At 38.7% G+C, this 17,305-nt stretch overlaps 4 protein-coding genes and 1 pseudogene across 5 annotated transcripts; 2 read left to right on the top strand and 3 right to left on the bottom strand.

Annotated features, from left to right (window-relative positions):
* Positions 1-210: 210 nt before the first annotated feature.
* Positions 211-2,900, bottom strand: LOC101313151. The gene is made up of 4 exons (XM_004287400.1): positions 2,823-2,900; positions 2,607-2,714; positions 2,448-2,519; positions 211-1,922 (listed from the first exon to the last, which is right to left on the bottom strand). Exon 4 carries the CDS (start codon positions 1,907-1,909, stop codon positions 275-277), a length of 1,635 nt encoding a protein of 544 aa, XP_004287448.1. The 5' UTR covers positions 1,910-1,922; positions 2,448-2,519; positions 2,607-2,714; positions 2,823-2,900; the 3' UTR covers positions 211-274.
* A 329-nt stretch (positions 2,901-3,229) lies between these two features.
* LOC101313447 lies at positions 3,230-6,030 on the top strand (annotated as a pseudogene). The gene is made up of 5 exons (XR_183688.1): positions 3,230-3,300; positions 3,407-3,621; positions 3,975-4,145; positions 5,145-5,380; positions 5,617-6,030. The product of XR_183688.1 is annotated as a bifunctional epoxide hydrolase 2-like (transcript).
* Positions 6,031-6,432: 402 nt separating this feature from the next.
* LOC101313734 (transmembrane protein 234 homolog) lies at positions 6,433-7,142 on the top strand. Its single transcript, XM_004287401.1, has one exon. It carries the CDS (start codon positions 6,499-6,501, stop codon positions 6,901-6,903), a length of 405 nt encoding a protein of 134 aa, XP_004287449.1. The 5' UTR covers positions 6,433-6,498; the 3' UTR covers positions 6,904-7,142.
* A 60-nt stretch (positions 7,143-7,202) lies between these two features.
* LOC101300672 (probable RNA methyltransferase At5g51130-like) lies at positions 7,203-10,116 on the bottom strand. Its single transcript, XM_004288833.1, has 8 exons — positions 9,940-10,116; positions 9,572-9,686; positions 9,355-9,402; positions 8,898-9,168; positions 8,174-8,261; positions 7,945-8,010; positions 7,739-7,807; positions 7,203-7,636 (listed from the first exon to the last, which is right to left on the bottom strand). Exons 1-8 carry the CDS (start codon positions 10,114-10,116, stop codon positions 7,550-7,552), a joined length of 921 nt encoding a protein of 306 aa, XP_004288881.1. The 3' UTR covers positions 7,203-7,549.
* Positions 10,117-10,564: 448 nt separating this feature from the next.
* LOC101314019 (probable lactoylglutathione lyase, chloroplast-like) lies at positions 10,565-13,374 on the bottom strand. The gene is made up of 9 exons (XM_004287402.1): positions 13,316-13,374; positions 12,754-12,993; positions 12,511-12,635; positions 12,311-12,375; positions 11,975-12,187; positions 11,829-11,876; positions 11,502-11,609; positions 11,159-11,299; positions 10,565-10,920 (listed from the first exon to the last, which is right to left on the bottom strand). Exons 1-9 carry the CDS (start codon positions 13,372-13,374, stop codon positions 10,879-10,881), a joined length of 1,041 nt encoding a protein of 346 aa, XP_004287450.1. The 3' UTR covers positions 10,565-10,878.
* Between the last annotated feature and the right edge of the window lie 3,931 nt (positions 13,375-17,305).

Raw genomic sequence — 17,305 nt, forward strand, 5'->3', positions numbered from 1 at the left:
TTGAAATGAGGTGGCATGATTTGATTGGTTTCGGAAATGTTTTGGGTATATTGGAAAATCCATAGATAAACAAAAATTGAAGATCCTGGGTTATAATATGCATGATCATAACTTCATATATGAGTTCTAGTGAGTAGTGAAGTAGCTAGAGACAATTTCCAAATAGAATGTATGCTTCTCTTGATTATGTGAACTGTTCTTTGTTTATTGATCTGGTATACAAAGCTAGCTTCATGAATAAAATGATGACACATATTGATACATATCAAACTAGTCATAAGTCACTCAAACTCAAGACGTCTGTAATGATTTGTGGCTCCTCGTGCAAGAGTTTTCCCTGTTCTAATGTTTGCTTCAGCATTTCACGTAGTTCTATATACTTTGATAACCCTGTGCTGATCCATCCATATTGATTTGTTTCTGAACGAATGCAAGTCTCTAACCTGAGGAACTCTCTCTCAATCCAGTCTTTCTTAATATCCTCATGCAGTTGTCTCGCTTTGTGTTCAATCTCAACAACAGTAGGTCTCCTCACCAAATGATTCTCTACCATTTCTTGCAAATTCCTACATTCTTCCTCAGTAAAGTCGCAATCTGATAGTGAGGAAATGAGAACATCTCTAGCAAGCAGGTGAAGAAGAATTTCTCCACTGTTCTGTTTCCTAGTTATGCCTTTCACTTGTGTAAGTTGGTATGAAGAATTTCCCTGGAAATAGTCATCAAGGTCATTTTCCACTCTTACATAGCTTCCCACTACCTTTCTTTCCCAGTTATCAGGTTGTGTTGACATCAACTCCTCCACTAAGCTCCTCCGTAAGTAGACAAGCTTCATATTGCTAACAACTACTGATGCAAAACAACTTTCTTTGGCATTCCTAGTGCAATAATGATACATCACTTTCTTCTTTTCCTCAGAAACAAAAGGTTTCACATAAGATGGGATCACCAATTTTGGCTTCTTGGGTAATCTGCGGGCGAGACAATCTTTCAGCGTTATATCTTCATCATCCTCACTAAGACTATTCTCCACATGTGGCTCCTTTTCCACAGAAACAAAAGGTTTCACATAATGTGGGATTACCAACTTTGGCTTCTTGAGTATTCTGCGCGCGAGACGATCTTTCAATGGAATATTATCTTCATAATCCTCACTCATCCCATTCTCTACATGTGGCTCCTTTTTCTCAGATTCAGATGATGTCTCACAATCTAAGATCAATTTTCGCTTATTGTGTTTGCATAACACATGATCTATTTGTGTAGTTTCATCACCATCTTCCTTGTGTATCCCACTTTCTGCATTCATATGAGAACCAAGACTAACCACATTCTCAGGCTTTTCCTTAGAATCAAAATCTGATTTTTGCTTGTTTAGTCTCTGCATCAGAAGTTCTTTCAATGAAATTTCCTCATCATGTATCATCTCTCTTCTTTCGTCATATATATCATTTAAAGTCAATCCATCCTTTTCCTTGAGGATCTCCCAACACTCTTTGAATCCATATTCGAATGTCTCCGGATCCTCAAAGTCTAACTTATCTCCATCTCTATCACACTCCGCATTCTCCGCAAACCTAACAAGCTCTAGACAATCCACACAGAGCCCTACATTCTCCTTCCCTCTTACCACCGCAAACTCAGAGCTATCATTACTTTTGCGGCAATTGTCACACACCGAATATGTGCAGAGAAGGCAAGAGAAGCTGATTTCGATTTGGGAGTGGCACACTGAACAAGAGTGGTGATCACAAACCCATCGCTTCTTGGTTTTGAGAAAAGAATTAGTCTTGTGCACACATTTGGCGTGGTAGACTTTGGTGCAGCCTCGGTAGTCACACACCCTCAATGCTCCACCATCTTTGCAAACAAAGCACCAGTCCTCTACCTCATCCAGGTCTTTGTCGTTCATTCTATGTTTCTTCCTGGTCATGTTTATAATAGTAAAAAAAAAAAAATTGTAAATGAGAGCTTCAGAGAGAATTGGTTTCGCTCTTGTTTATATTGAACGCAATGAAATGAATGAATGAACAATCACTCCTTACTGTGCCCATTTATAGAATAGGATGCTTGTGTTTATCCAAAAAGGAATAGGACTAGTAAACAGTTATTTCCTTATACCATAAGGGAGTTCCCACAGGGAAACAGTAAGCAATTATTTCCTTGTACAATAAGGAAAAAATAGTTACAATAAGGAAAAACTAGTCTATGTGAGGTGTGAATGAAAGAGGAAGAATAGAGGGGGCGATCAGGACGATGAAAGGAATTTATGTGCATTTTGTTTTCGTGTCCTGCTCACTGGACACGTTAACAATTTGGTATCTGCTACAGAATATGGACTTAAATCAGATTCAAAAACCAGACCACACAGTAAAGCTTGTAGTTTAGCAACCTAGAGCGAAAGATATAGCTTGTTAGAAAAAATGAGCAGCAACAGTTCAAGGAAGTACCTTGCTTCACCTATCCCACCTTCAATTTGATCTTTGCTGAGTCCTGAGAGCACATGAGTGTTTAGAGAAGTCCTGGAAAAAGAGCACTAAAAAATTGTAAAGAATAAATCAAGAAACAAAGTGATTTACAGAAACAAAAAAATCGCAGTTGTCATTAACCTTTTATTTGCAGCTGCTCACATTCTGCCTCCCCACTTCAGTTGTCATTGATCTTGAGAGAGATATCAAGTTTGTAGGGCGACAGAATTGTAACCCAATATGAAATAGCTACACATACGAAAACCCAGAAACAATATCGATAAGCAGAGCCAATTAAAAACCTAAATAATTTGCTGAGACTCAACCTTCAATCAATTAACCAAATCAGAAGCTTACCTGGAGCTCAATCCCTCAAATATCTCTGATTGCTCAACCCAATCCCCATATTTGAGCGCAAAATCTATATGCAAAATCTCACCGAGAATGAAAATTTAAGCGCGAAACAACACGAACTGACACCCACCAATTAAAATCTCATCAGAAGACTTGAGGAAGCGATCTCTCTTACGTGCTTGTGAGAGACTCCGGTTTAGGATTTTTTATTTTTTTCTTCTAAAAAAGGTGGCGGCCCAGACTGTTTAGGCCCACATCACCTCCTTCCGCCTAGACTCAGCTCGGCTCCGCCTAGCCCGCAGAGGCCCATTTCGCTTATATATTTTTTATTTTTTGTTTATTTTTTTTATTTTCAGAACATTGCTGACGTTAAGCCTCTGTGTCCCCCGAAGACTTCATTCAACGTTGTAATGGACCAGATTCAGCACAAGTACATAACCGTACATGGCCTGAACCTTCACTGTCGCCGACATTGGAACAGGTCAGAACATATCCCGGGAAACCATGCAATCAAAAGTACTGTCTCTTTCCACCTTAGTCATTCTTGACCGAACACTTCGGTTTTTTCTGTTTTTTTTTTTTTTCAGGTTCCAATGTGGTCGTGTTCCTGCACGGATTCCCAGAAATATGGTACTCGTGGCGCCACCAGATGACCGCCGTAGCCAACGCCGGGTACCGGGCCATTGCTCCCGATTTCCGCGGGTACGGACTCTCCGACCCGCCACCCGAACCGGAGAAGACCACCTTCCACGACCTCATCGATGACCTCATTGGAATTCTCGATGCTCTAGCCATTCCCAAGGTGATTGAGAATTTACAGTACCAAGTTTACTTCTTTCTTTTGTTTTGTGATTAACTGTACTTTGTCTTTGGGGAAGAAATGGGATATGAAGTCGTGAACATGGTTGCTTTATTTGATGTTTTGGTTATGAACATTGAAGCCCATTTAAAGTTCTAATTTTTATGATTGATAGTATGAATTTAAGCTACTTGCTTCCGTAAAGCTGCATACTTTTGTGTGATATAAGAGTAGAAATGCATATACTGTAGTTTTTGTGTGATGAAGGCATCTGTAGCAAGGCTGAAACATGTCATCATATGATGTGTTCAAACACAGTGCTAATAAATTGATATGGGGGCATGTATTTTACACAGGTTTTCCTCATTAGAAAAGATTTTGGAGGCCGGCCGGCATACTTGTTTGCCCTTCTGCACCCAGAAAGGGTCTCGGGAGTTGTAAAATTGGGAGTTCCATACACACCACCAACAAGTCGTCCCCAATATGATAAATCCCTCCCTGAAGGTTTTTACATCAACAGATGGCAGGTAGGGATTCACTTGTTCACTGTTGTTATGTAAACTATAGTTCTGAATTTCAAAATGATGTTGCAAGAAATCATGAAAAATCTGTGGATTCAATTGCTATGTAAACGCTTAGTGCATCTAGTAAATAATTTATGGTACCCACAACCTGTATAATGCCTGCAAAAATTGTCGATTCTCATCAAGTGGTTTTATTGAATATTGTTACTAAGTGCATTGGATGTATTGTTGTGGAGTATAGAGCAGGCCTTGAACATGCCAGACATGGAGAATCTCATTCTCAATATAAAGCTAAATATATGGTTGTGGTTTGGGTTTGGGGGTTTCATTTTCATTTCTTATTCTTTAACATCTCCGTACTATCTGCCATGCCACTATTTCCTAGTGCTCCATCATCCTCCATTTGCAGTCTTTGAAACATTTGCGGATTTGTTATGTATGATGCAGCTTCACTTTCCCAAATGGGCAATGTAAGAGACCTGAATCTTTGGCTGAAAATCTGAGGCATTCATCTTGCACTTAAAGATTTATAGTACTCCTGAGTATTAATACTCCGGCACCAAAAGTCGTCATCCATATGTTGAGCCTGTGATAGGGTCAAGCAAATATAGACATGAAACCAACCCTAAACCTCTAAGAGTTTGCTTTCATTTCCCTTAGAAAAGTTGAGTCAGTTCCATTCAACAGAGAAAATCTAATCTGATCTCATTCAATGGAACTGGTTATCAAATTCAGGGTTGGTTGTATGTGCTTTTTAGGTTTGAATATTACTGCTTGAGCCAAGTAAGTTTCATGGCTAAATTGCTGTGCTGTGTAATGAGGTCACCTTAACCAAATTCAACTCTATCATCTTGACTTTCTGAGCTATATTTGTTAATGCGTACAGCATGCAGCATACGCTACCTATGATTTTGACTTCCATTTGCCACTAAGAAGTTAACTATATGTGCACCACCATGATTTGCTTCAGTTGCTTGTAATGAAAGTTTGGCCTCTGTTTAGGAACCTGGCCGCGCAGAAGCTGATTTTGGACGCCTTGATGCAAAAACAGTTGTTCGGAATGTTTAGATCCTTTTCTCGAGAAGTGAACTACCAATAGCTGCGGAAAACCAGGAGATCATGGACTTGGTGGACTCGTCTACACCTCTTCCCCCATGGTTCACTGAGGAAGATCTTGAAGCATATGGCAAGTTGTACGAAAAATCAGGTTTCCGAACTGCGCTGCGAGTTCCATATAGGTAATGCGATGCATTTGATCATAGATCTTCAATTGAGTAAGTAGTTGTTTTATTAATAAACTCATGGAAATTGATTACAATAAAAGTTTAGGTTTAGGTAACAAAGTAACAAACTAACAACATTGATATGAAATGAGCAAACCTAGCATTTGAAAGTAGTTTGACACCTCCTAAACCAGACAAATCAAAGTTGCAAGTACTCATGATTTTCTTAACATTGTTTTACATATTGACAGGGTGATTAAAGAAGATTTGGGCATAACCACTGATCCAACTGTTAAAGTTCCGGTGCTGTGTATAATGGGAAACAAGGATTATTCATGCAAATTTCCAGGGATGGCAGATTACATAAACAGTGGAAAGTTGAAAGAGTTTGTCCCCAATTTGGAGATTGTATCTCTCCCTGAAGGAACTCATTTTGTTCAAGAACAATTGCCTGACCAGGTCAATGAGCTCATCCTCACCTTCCTTGGAAAGCACAAGTGATTGGTAATGCTTCTATGATCATTATCGGACATACAATTGTCTAAGACTCCATAGAGCAGATCAGGATTAGGAAGGATATACCAACTTCTTATTTCTGTTGAAAGATTTAACTTTCGAGTCCTCATGTACAATTGGCTAAAACTGCAATGTGGCCCATTTGGAACATTTCTGGTGTTGTTTTAGCTTTCTTGATTCTTATAAGTTTTTGGATGTGCCAGTATGCATCCTGAACTCGATCTGAAACTTAAAGCAAACAATGAATGCTACATCAGTGCATCTTATATCTCTTATGCAGGGTAATGCAGGCAAGACCTTTAACAAACCGTGTACACATGGACCAAGACGCTGACTATCTCGCAGACATCTATGAACATAAGAAACAGAAACTCACCGTGATCAATGCCAACTCCGAGAATGCTCCGGCAGCAAAACTTTCTTGACTGTAGAAATGTACAATTGTTAATATCACTCTAGGAAAAAAGAACAACTCCCATAGCTAAAACGGAGTCGTTTAAGTTAGCTAAAACGTCGTCGTTATGTTTTACTTCAAAGAGAACTAGACACTCGGAGACACAGATAATACGTCCAAAAAAAGGAGACAGAGAGAGAGATCGGATCATTGAAACCCAAAAATGGTGGGAGACGTAGAGAAGATGATCGGGGTGGGGCTAGTCTGGGGCGCCACCAACGCCCTAATGCGACGTGGCGCCCTCCTATGGGACCAAGCCCTCAAGTCCTCTTCATCGCAGCAGAACACAGCCCACGGCAATAAGCTCCTCACTTCCCTGAAAAGCTGGCTGAAGCTCCTCTCAATCTGGCAGTACACGATCCCCTTCTTCGTCAACCTCTCCGCCTCCGCCACCTTCTTCGCCATCCTCAGCCACACCCCGATCTCCCTCGCCGTCCCCGTCACCAATGCCACCACGTTCGCCGCCACCGCCGTTTTCGGGTTGCTGTTGGGGGAACAGACCCACTTGGGTTTGGCTCTGTTCGGTACGGCTTTGATTGTCTTGGGCATTTGGCTTTGTATCACATAGATAGGGTTTTGCTTTTGCTACATGTATTCATGAATGAATAAATGACAAGGTTGAGAACATGGAGAAGCACAATCTTCAGTGTTCATATATGATATTACAGCTACCGCCGAAGTTCTATGTTATGTAAAATGAATGCTGCGCAGATTTTATGTACCATGTATTGTTCGAAATCATTTGATGTTGCTTGAAGTTTGGAGTTGAGCATTTGAAGCTGACTTTCAGCTGGAGCTAATGTTTTGGTGTTCAGTACTTCATATTAAGCAGCAACTGGGTTTCTACGGTGACTAAGATGAAGATGTCATGAAACATAAATACATTTAAAACTTTGGTCTAAGAATTCAAACCACTGAATTATCATTGACATTTACAGTTGGGAGCATGAATCCATTTGCCTGAGACAATGGAGCATGAACCCATTTACAAAATCCCAACCTCAAAGCTGTGCAGCACAACAAACCCATGAAGAATTAGAATGGATACCCAAAATGAATGCAGTGTCAAGCATTCCCATTCCTTCAATGCTTTCCAAGGTTTTCCTGATCTCTTTGTTCATTCAACAAAAGTGCATCTCTGGAGCTACATTGTCTCAGTAAAGTAAATGAGCTTGCAAAAGAATCCCTGCTCCAATGAAAGCTTCACCGGTGGGTCATTTATGGAACACTAAAATTGGTCTGTCGAATCCAGATTTGCTGCCCGATACAGAAGTGATGTCTTCCACTGTTCTGAATCCAATCTGTAATCATGTTAAATATCAGATATTCCAATAGTTAAAACACATGCCCTATTTGGCAAACCATTCCAAATTTGAATTTTAATAAAAATGTAAGAAACATACATTATCCAGAAGTATATCCTGAAACAGCTGTGGATGGAATATAAGATTTTGATAATTGGCTCTTGCTGTCTGCAAAGTGTGAGAGAAAATACCAAATACATTAGACATAAAGCAGAGATCTGACAGTCTTTAAGAGCTGTAAGAGCTTGGTACAGAGTTGCTTCTTGAAAACCCATAAAATGAATAATTATAGGACAGAAAGATACCTCAGAGACTTTGTGATTTTTATCATAAGACTTCCAGGGTTGAGGTTCCAGCACAAGAATGCCACCCTGTTCGGAAGGAAAAGAATTACTCAAATTTTTCTAAAGGTCAGCACAATCATAGAAAATAAGATAACATTTGGCTAAAACTTGCATCGTTGTTTTATAGCAGAGAAAAAAAAAAAAAAAAAGGAATAAAGGAAAGAGATGCATGTTTAGACATGACAATTACCGGACGAAGTAGTCTCCATATCTTAGAAAATAGTGTAAGCAAGCCATCATCACCCCAATTCAGATGAATCCATTTTGTCACACTCAAACTGAAAGTCAGGAGACAAATATTAGCAAACAAAGGAACACAATAAGCTAAGAAACATTGAACCAGCAGATTAGAGTTTGTAATTACTACGACATGAACATACACAATCGCAATTCTGAGCTACAAGATTAAATCAACTCACATTCCACTAGTATAATAAAAATAGCTATTGATAAAGGTTTGTAAAGACAGTACACCATAGGTTACAATAAGATCCTTATCTTAAGACTGCTACAAGTAGTATGCAATCCGCCAAAGGCAACCAAACTATTGCTTGGTGAATAGGGTGAAAACTTGAACTCTTGGAGGATACATGGATAAATATAACTGCTAACAACTGAAACTTTAGAACTTTGATATTTCAAAATTGAATGGTGTTCTGAGACCTTAATATTTGGAGCTGTGTTCCCTAAGATCTACAGTATACAGTCTTCTTATTTGGTAATCCTGTTCAGTTATTAGGGAGTTTTGGTAAAATGATTGGTTGTAGTTGTAACTTTTAACAAAATATGGGGGTAAGAGACCCATCACACTTGTTCATACATAGAGTTGAATGCCTACACATCAGGTAAAGTTCCAACATTAAATGGTACGAATGAAATCTTACAAGAGATTATCAAAAATCAGAGTAGCTTACCATAGAATGGTGTCATACTGCTTATTTGGTGGATCTTGACTATTAACAAAATCTTCATTTCGGAAAGAGACTATGTCACATAGCTTTGTCTCTTCTGTAGAGGAATTTTTTGGGCTATCCTTTGTCTCTTCATTTGGTGAACCTTCAATGTTGCAATCTGACCCATTTGCACTCTCACCAACCTCCATCTTGGAAGCATTTCCTGGTGTCGTTTTAGCTTTCTTCATTCTCATTAGTTTATTGAGGTGCCAGTATGCATCCCTAACTCGATCTGAAACATAAAGCAAACCATGAATTATACATCAGTGCATCTTATATCTCTCATGCAGGCAAGAGCTTAACAAACACTGTGCATTTGGACCAAAATGCTGACTATATTTAACAGAGATTGACGTGAAACATTTCAAACTCTTTCAAACCTCACAGACATATAGGAGCTTCAGAAATAGAAACTCACCAGGATCAATGTCAACTCCGAGAATGCTCCTGCAGCAAAACTTTTTGGCTGTAGACATGGAATACTGTTAATATCACTCTACGAAAAGAAAAAAGAAAAAAAAGAACAACACAGACACACACACACTACAATTATATACAAAACAAAAGAGATATTCTCCAATTACTAAAAGAGCCTTAACCGAATTCTATCAAAATATTCACTAAAGAATAACTACCGATTTCAATAGTCATGATCCCAGCATTGCAGCCAATGTCGAGACAGTCCTTGCCTTGAAACCACTCCTTCTTGAAAACCTTCAATCTAGGATCTTCCTCCGTATCTTGACCAAGCTGAAACACCAAACAATACCACAACAATATTCAAATCCGATGGCCCTAGTGTCAAATTAGATGTACCTAATCCCTAATTCAACCAAACACTAAGCACACTTGGCTAAATCAGCCACAATATAACAAATTGCCTAAACAGATATCAGAATTTCCAGCTCTCACCGAATCGCATGAGCTCTCAGAGCAGCAAGAACACTATAATTGAGATTAAATTAAAAAATAATAATAATAAATGGTGGAGTTGGAGGATTACACGATAGCCGTAGTAGGCTCTGTAGTTGCCGTAGGGGAAAACCTGCTTGCGTTTCTTATTTTTCTGCTGCTGTTTCTGCTCATCTTGATGATCAGGTTGTTCGCTCTTCTTCTCTTTCTTCTCTTCCGTGTTCATGGCTCGGTCGCTCTTCTGGAATTTCTTTGGAGGACGCGCCATTCTGGACTGTAAATGGTGTTTAAAGCTAGGGTTGAACTTTGGGTCATTTAAAATCTTTTTATTTTCTATTTTTGAAAATTTTTATAAAAAAACATTTAAATGATTTTGTCTCAATGATGGCCTGATTTTTTTTTCTCTACATTATTATAAAATATAAATAATAATTTGGTTCAAAGGTTTCATGATTAAGACTTGAACAGCTATATATAGTGTGTTCAATCTTCGAGTTTAATGTCTTACATGACGCGACTCATGAAGTCTTGACTTTTGAGTCTCTAAAATTTAAAGATGTTTAACATTTACATTAAGTGAAGAAAGACCGAACATCTTGTCCCATCGACACAACAAAACACGAGCAAGAGCACAAAGTGCAAAATATTAGGCACAATGAATTTTGTGTTGGAGGCATATTTTCATGAATAAACCTCTCTTACATGCTTTTCATGATCAATTAGAAATTATTCTTCTTTGCGAGATTGCACTTTGCTGAACCAACAATGTCTCCACTTTTCTTGCTATATATCACATAAACAGATCAACTGAACCACAACAAATGATTACAAAGAAAACGACTGTAATTTTTCAAACTAAACTATGAGGCTGCAAAACTAATTATGAGATAAATATTTGTTACACTGGTTATTGAAATTTAATTATAATTTTATCTACAAAAGGGGATTTAATACATTCTATAGGAGAATAGCTGTAGCCCGCGCTTTCAACATCAATGACACAGTCTTCATACCAGTAAGTTTCTCTCGCTCACTCCAATTCCTTTAGGAAATCAACATTATCCACAAAAACCTGCAAAATGAGAGAGATGTATCAGACATTGTAAATCAGGCAGGACAATAGCCACCTATAAACTAAGTTTGGTCCAACTGTCCAAGTAGGCGGGCCAATTCCTTAGTTGTACTGCGTTTACAGCATTTTGGCAAGGATTAGTTATGTGCACTCAATATGTTATAAAAATGTATAATCTGCTACTGATTCTTGATCGCTATCTTTAACTAACAAAAACCAAGAAAGGCATGACTCATACCGACTTCCAACCATCAGGGTCCAAGCAAGCAGTGATCTTTGTGTTAAGACCAGGTAATGGCCCAGGTTCCCGGGTAATCTTGCCTCCGCAGAGTTTAATTGCTTCAGCAGTTTTATAGACATCATCTGTGCCTACCGCTATCTGTGCAAAATAACAAAATCACTCTACAAGATTAGTACTTAAGCCACAAAACCACATATAGCAAAACTGTACCAGAAACAAGCAAAGGCACCGAATAACAAAATATTATCCCAACTATAACATGCAATAAAAAAAGAAATTACACATATCAGAAAGCAATATCTTGTTCATAACAGATTGAAGAAAAGGGTTTAGGTTCTACCTGCGCATAAGCATTTCCTTTGTTGTATTCAGTGACCCCATAGTTGTATGTCAACTCCAGAACAGCATTTTTGTCTTCAGGGCCATACCCGAGCATTGCTATAGTATACTAGAAGTAATGAGCAGAACAAAAGTATGTCATCAAGATATAATCACCAATCCCAAAATCAAGATTCTCATTTTAAGATCTCATACTTAAATTTCTTCAATGAATGAGGCATCATAAACCAGGTTTTCTCATCTACAACATGATTCTAACGTCTTCCGCAATATAAGAGTACAAAAGGTGATATGTCGGTTTAGCCATTTAGGAGGAAATGTAAGTTACCTTGTACTCTGGATTATCTCTCTTGCGAAGAAGCTCCATGCCAAAAGCCTAGATGGCAAAAAGGATATTAAGAACTGTGAAGTAACAAATGACTTCCAAAACAAAGATACAAAAGCAAAACATATTCTGCCCAAAACAATTCTCACCTTCTCATAAAAAGCTATGGAACGATCAAGATCACCTACACGAAGCATAACTTGACACAAGGGTTCAGGTGTAGGACCTCTTTCCAAGAGTTCAAACTTATAACCATCAGGATCTTCAACAAAAGCTATTACTGTATTTCCACCTTTCACTGGACCAGGTTCTCGGGTTACCTTGCCTCCCTTAGCTTTTACTAGTTCCACAGTCTTAGCAACCTAACAACATAAACACATACATTAAGTAACAGAACGTCACCCATTAAGAGCAATCCAGAACAGGCTGCAAAAACTGTAACAGCAACAGAAGAAGTCATATATTAGAATAGAATAGGGACTTACATCCTCAACAGCAACACCAAAATGACCGAAAGCAGTTCCGATATCATACTTGTCTACCCCATAATCTGAAAGTGCCAAAAATTGACTGTGTATCAGGACAAGTGCTCAGTAAAGTAATTCACCAGCAGGTTTTCTTGAGCTCCAACGCCTCAGAATTTATAATTTGAAAACGGTAATGAAAATAGCTATAGATTGCTTACTGTAAGTGAGTTCGATGACGAAATGGGAATCCTCTGGCCCATATCCAAGAAAAGCATTTGTATATCTTTCCTCTGGTATGTCACGTTTCCGCAGCAATTTCATTCCCAGGCACTCGGTGTAGAATCTGCAGTCAAAACACAACTTGTATAAAACTCTCTATTTCCTCCTTTCATAATCACAAAAATAGATGACACATCAATTCAGAGAAACGCAGGCTGCATTAGAGAGATAGAGAGACATACTTTATGGTCCTGTCCAAATCCCCGACGCGGTATACAACATGGAGAAGCCTCCGTTTGTCCTGCTTGACCCACTCTAGCACATTCTCCGGCGAAGCTGTTGTACTCGCTTGTGCTGCATTCGCAACCACCCCCATGGTCTTACCATCACTCCTCAACAACTTCGAAGCTTTAAAACCAAACGACTGCGACTGCGAAACACCTGTTAAAAACAATTCCAAACTCATCAACCTCAACAACCATCTCTCACACTACACAATCCACACACATTGTCATCTTCCTTCATGAACAAGCTAAAACCTTCACTACTATCTCTATAATCCAAACCGCTCTGAGCTCCGTATTCAAACTATAATCAACTAGTTTCTTACTAATCCAACACTAATCGGACTACTCCATCACAAAAACCAAATCGAATTGAGCAATTCTAGAGCCGAATCCAGCTCAAGACCTAGGGTTTAAGAGAGAGTGAAGCTTACCGCTGGCGAGGTGGAAGAAGGAGAGCCGCCGCGGCGGGGATAAGGCGGCGAGGGAGAGGGCGCCGGGGCGGGAAGCGCCGGCGAACCTCAAGGAGGAGAGAGAAGGTCGGATGGAGGACGCCGCCATAGGGATTAGCCTCACCATGTCTCTCTGTGCCTGAGAGGCTGTGAGTGACTGGGCTGCTGCCGCCTCTGTAATTTTGTCGTTTTGTGGAAGGAAGGAGAAGGTTGGAATAAGAATAAAGGGATGCCCCAAATGGAGTGGAACTAGAGCAATCAGCAATCAAGGACGATTGAGTATTCGATTCCATTCGGTTGGTTTTAGATTCTTTCAGAAGCTTGTGTTGGGTTTTCGGGTTTTGGGCCGGGGGCCCAGTTAGTGGGTTTTATTACTTTTCTTTTTGCTGGAAATGGGAGGAGCAGGGGAAACGGAAAGGGAGGAGTACAATTGTCCAAATATAACAACGGTGGCATTAATTAACTTATTTTTATTATGAAAATAATTAAAAAGGCAAAAAGGCATGCTCAATTCAAAAGGGCATCGTACTCGTTCGTTCAGTACCATTTGGTCTAGTGACATCAGTCTCTCCTTTATGAGTTCGACTTACGTTAGACACGTTGTAACATTTCAGTTGTCTATGACCATTTAAGTTTGGAATGGTTAGTGAAGTGGAAGACATTACCTCTGGCCTGATCCAAGTTAGTTTCCCATTTGGATTTGTTTTTCGCAATTTACAAAAACCAGAGGGATTAGTTTCTTTTGTTGATTAGAAATTAGTTTTCCTAGTCCTATTGGAGAAGATCTTAGTTTTTTCTTTATACAAGTACTAGTCCAATGGTTGAAGCCTTCATTCCGCACAGATAGCTAAAGCAGTCATACAGATTTGTGAAAGATAAGATAACAATGGAGGATCATAATGCTACATCGGAGAACATTGAAAAGAAAGCAAACAAGAAGGGATGGGCGACCAAGTTGTTGTTGAAGGTGGTAAAGAAACTGAAAGGCTCGAAAGGGAAGCGGAAAGAATCGAAGATGCGCACCGGCTTAGAAACAACCATAGGGGCCACGTCAACGCCGACATCAGGAAGTAAATTGTTGCGGTCTAGATCAGGGATCGAATTTGGTGTTGATACAAACAAGGAGGAGATGAGAAACATGGGAGAGATGCCTCCCACAAATTGGATCAGCGGAAAAACATTCAAAAGAACCCACTTGGTGCCTGAATGTCCTCTCCTTCACTGTGAAATATGACTACTTGTTCAATATTTGGATCTAAAGAAACAACTTCATTTTGTTGATATCGGTCATTCTGCTCTGTTTTTAGTTACCTCCTTCAATTTTGATTTCATGGTTTAAATCTTTGTTTGTTTGTATTTTCTTTATACGGAAAAAAAAAAAACCGTAAAAATCATTGCTCACATTGATTGATATATGTAGTCAGTTTAAATATAATATACTTACAAATATGTTTCATATATCACAATCCAATTCATTAAATTACATATTTCCAACAGAGACAGACAAGTTGTACAATGCAGAAGTGTCAACCTACATAATGACTATATGATATGAAAATCGATCCAAAGTCTGATAATGAAGGGACTTGGAGCAAAAATATTCCTTTGATGGAAGTCATGGAACACAGGGTAATGTCATGTTAGGGTTTTGGTCCTTACTTCTTTGGCATATTGTTGCAATCTTAGTACCATAATAATGGAGTCATGGAGGTCCCTCCCCTCTTCTCTAGCCATTTATGAAAAGCAATAAAAAGGGTCACAGACTCGAAGGCCGGCTAACCAACCCATATGCTATTTGCATGATTGGCTATAGTAATATTTCTCCGATTGGCTTAGGTGGCTACTCAACTGGTTCGTGGCGCGGTGGCGGTGGCCATGAAAGTTGGCACAGTATGGACTATGAAGACTGTGGGGTTGGCCTGTCTCCAGATAGCTGATGTGGAGATTGCGGAAAGAAATGAGACCAAGGGCTCACGAGTCACGGCTCTGATCACCTCAGCCTCATGAAGTTATGAGTCTTGTGCGGCGGCCTGCGCAACCTTCCCATGCGCAGAAGAGTGGTGGCAAGTTTGATCAATCAAGTGCCGTATCCAGCTTGACTTGATTGATCTAGCTCCCTACCTCCCACTATCTCGGTCTAATATTTTCTCTTTGTTATCACTTGTTCGAAAATTTTATAATCTTTCACGTAGAATGAGCATCGTTTGCAACGTACTTCATATACTAGGTTTTATCGTTTATGTGTTATGACGTTACCAAAATGTGATTCATAACACAAAAAGAAAGACTTAAGTGACATGTGCTGTAAAAGTTGTTTGCTTGTGTCGCAGAGTATCTTCAGTACACGTCGTGTATCTACACATACATGTGAATTATCAAAATTATAGGACATAATATAGAAACATGAGTGGTCAAACATATGAATTGTTATAAACAGTTAATATTGTATCGTGTATTTACACGCATACAAAAGTTTTTCGTCAACATATTTCCCATATATGTTTTAATTTGAGAATGAGTCAAGATTGGATTGTAAGACAATTTACATCAACAATACATTTATGAATCACGTCACAATTGAACATCAAACAACTTTTATGCCCGTCAATTTTTATTTTTTTTCCCATAGATTTTTATTTGAGAATGAGTCATATTGACTTGTTATAACTTATAACTCAATGACATCAACAATACATTTCTGAATCACGCAACAATTCAACATCGAAGTTACTGAATATTTCATCCTCCTATCATGAAATCAAATCAAATCCAATCTCCTCTATTAAAATTGAAGTTAACCTTGATTGGGATATCAGTGGGAGATGAGAACGATCGATAGCGTCATAATTTCGGTCACACAGAACACTAATATGCAAACCACATGTTATAAGCTCACTCATTCATCTTGCACTTATCCATTTCTTTATTTAGAAAGGGGGCTTGAAACAACGATGCATATCCCTTTTCTGGGTTGTTCCCACCATAAGAGAAGAAAATGATCATATATGCATGCTCATGTTTTAAAAGCTTCCTCCATTTTTCAAGTCTTTCTTTTCTATCATAGTTGTTCATCAAGAGCTCCAAAAGTTTAAAGCGCAAGGCTGTGGAAGAAAGACGTGTACGATATTTAAACCCAGAAACAGAAAAGAATTAGAAGCTAGCAAAGCTATGGAGGACGATCAAGGCCAAGCTAGGGCACGTCGATCATGATTTCCGTTTCAAATGAGGAAAAGGACCACTATAGGGAAAGTAATGTGATTACGAGTGAACGTGGGCGGCTCTCTTGTTCGTGTTTGAAGATGAAACAGTCATGCACGCACTCCTTTGATAAAGCTTATGTAATTGAATCATTGCATGGAAAGGCAAAAGAGATGAAATTAAAGGATGAAATTGATCGTTACTTTGCTAGTCATTTTCATGATGTATTAGAACTTACGTGTTATTAGAGGATACGATAATTTCATAAAAGTTACAAGTAAAGAAAGGGTGAAATTGAAAGTGATGACCCGTATGTACATCTGTTCATTTGGAAATGAGAAGGACTATACATCAAGGATAATGAAGAATACAAATGAGTGATGATGATCAAGAAGATTTAGGGTTAAACAACTATAATGACCAAGAGCCACGAAAGCAAGATTTCGTCATCAATCCATAATAATTTTGATTGGACAGTAAAACCGAGTTAACCTTGTCAAACTACAGTTGTGAAACTCAAAATTGAAGAGTTATTTGTACATATATACATACGGTTATACGGTACGGAACGGAACGAGACATTAAATTTTCCCGCCAACTTTTCATCCATGCACGTTCGTTCAACGTCAACACTTCAATTCTCATCTTAAATTTTTTTTTCTTCAGAGTAAATTCTTCATTCAACTTATAAATACTGATACGTTTATTATGTAATTATACAAAATTGAAATTAAAAATTGAATACAAGATATCAAAGAACTTGTCGACCTCATGGATAAAATTTCAAATAACTTTGAGATATGATTTGTTGGCTATCTCATTCTCCAAATGGAGGATTTCGAAAATCAAATACAAGATCA

This window comes from Fragaria vesca, linkage group LG1, assembly GCF_000184155.1.
Source record: "Fragaria vesca subsp. vesca linkage group LG1, FraVesHawaii_1.0, whole genome shotgun sequence".
Classification (NCBI taxonomy): Eukaryota; Viridiplantae; Streptophyta; class Magnoliopsida; order Rosales; family Rosaceae; genus Fragaria; species Fragaria vesca.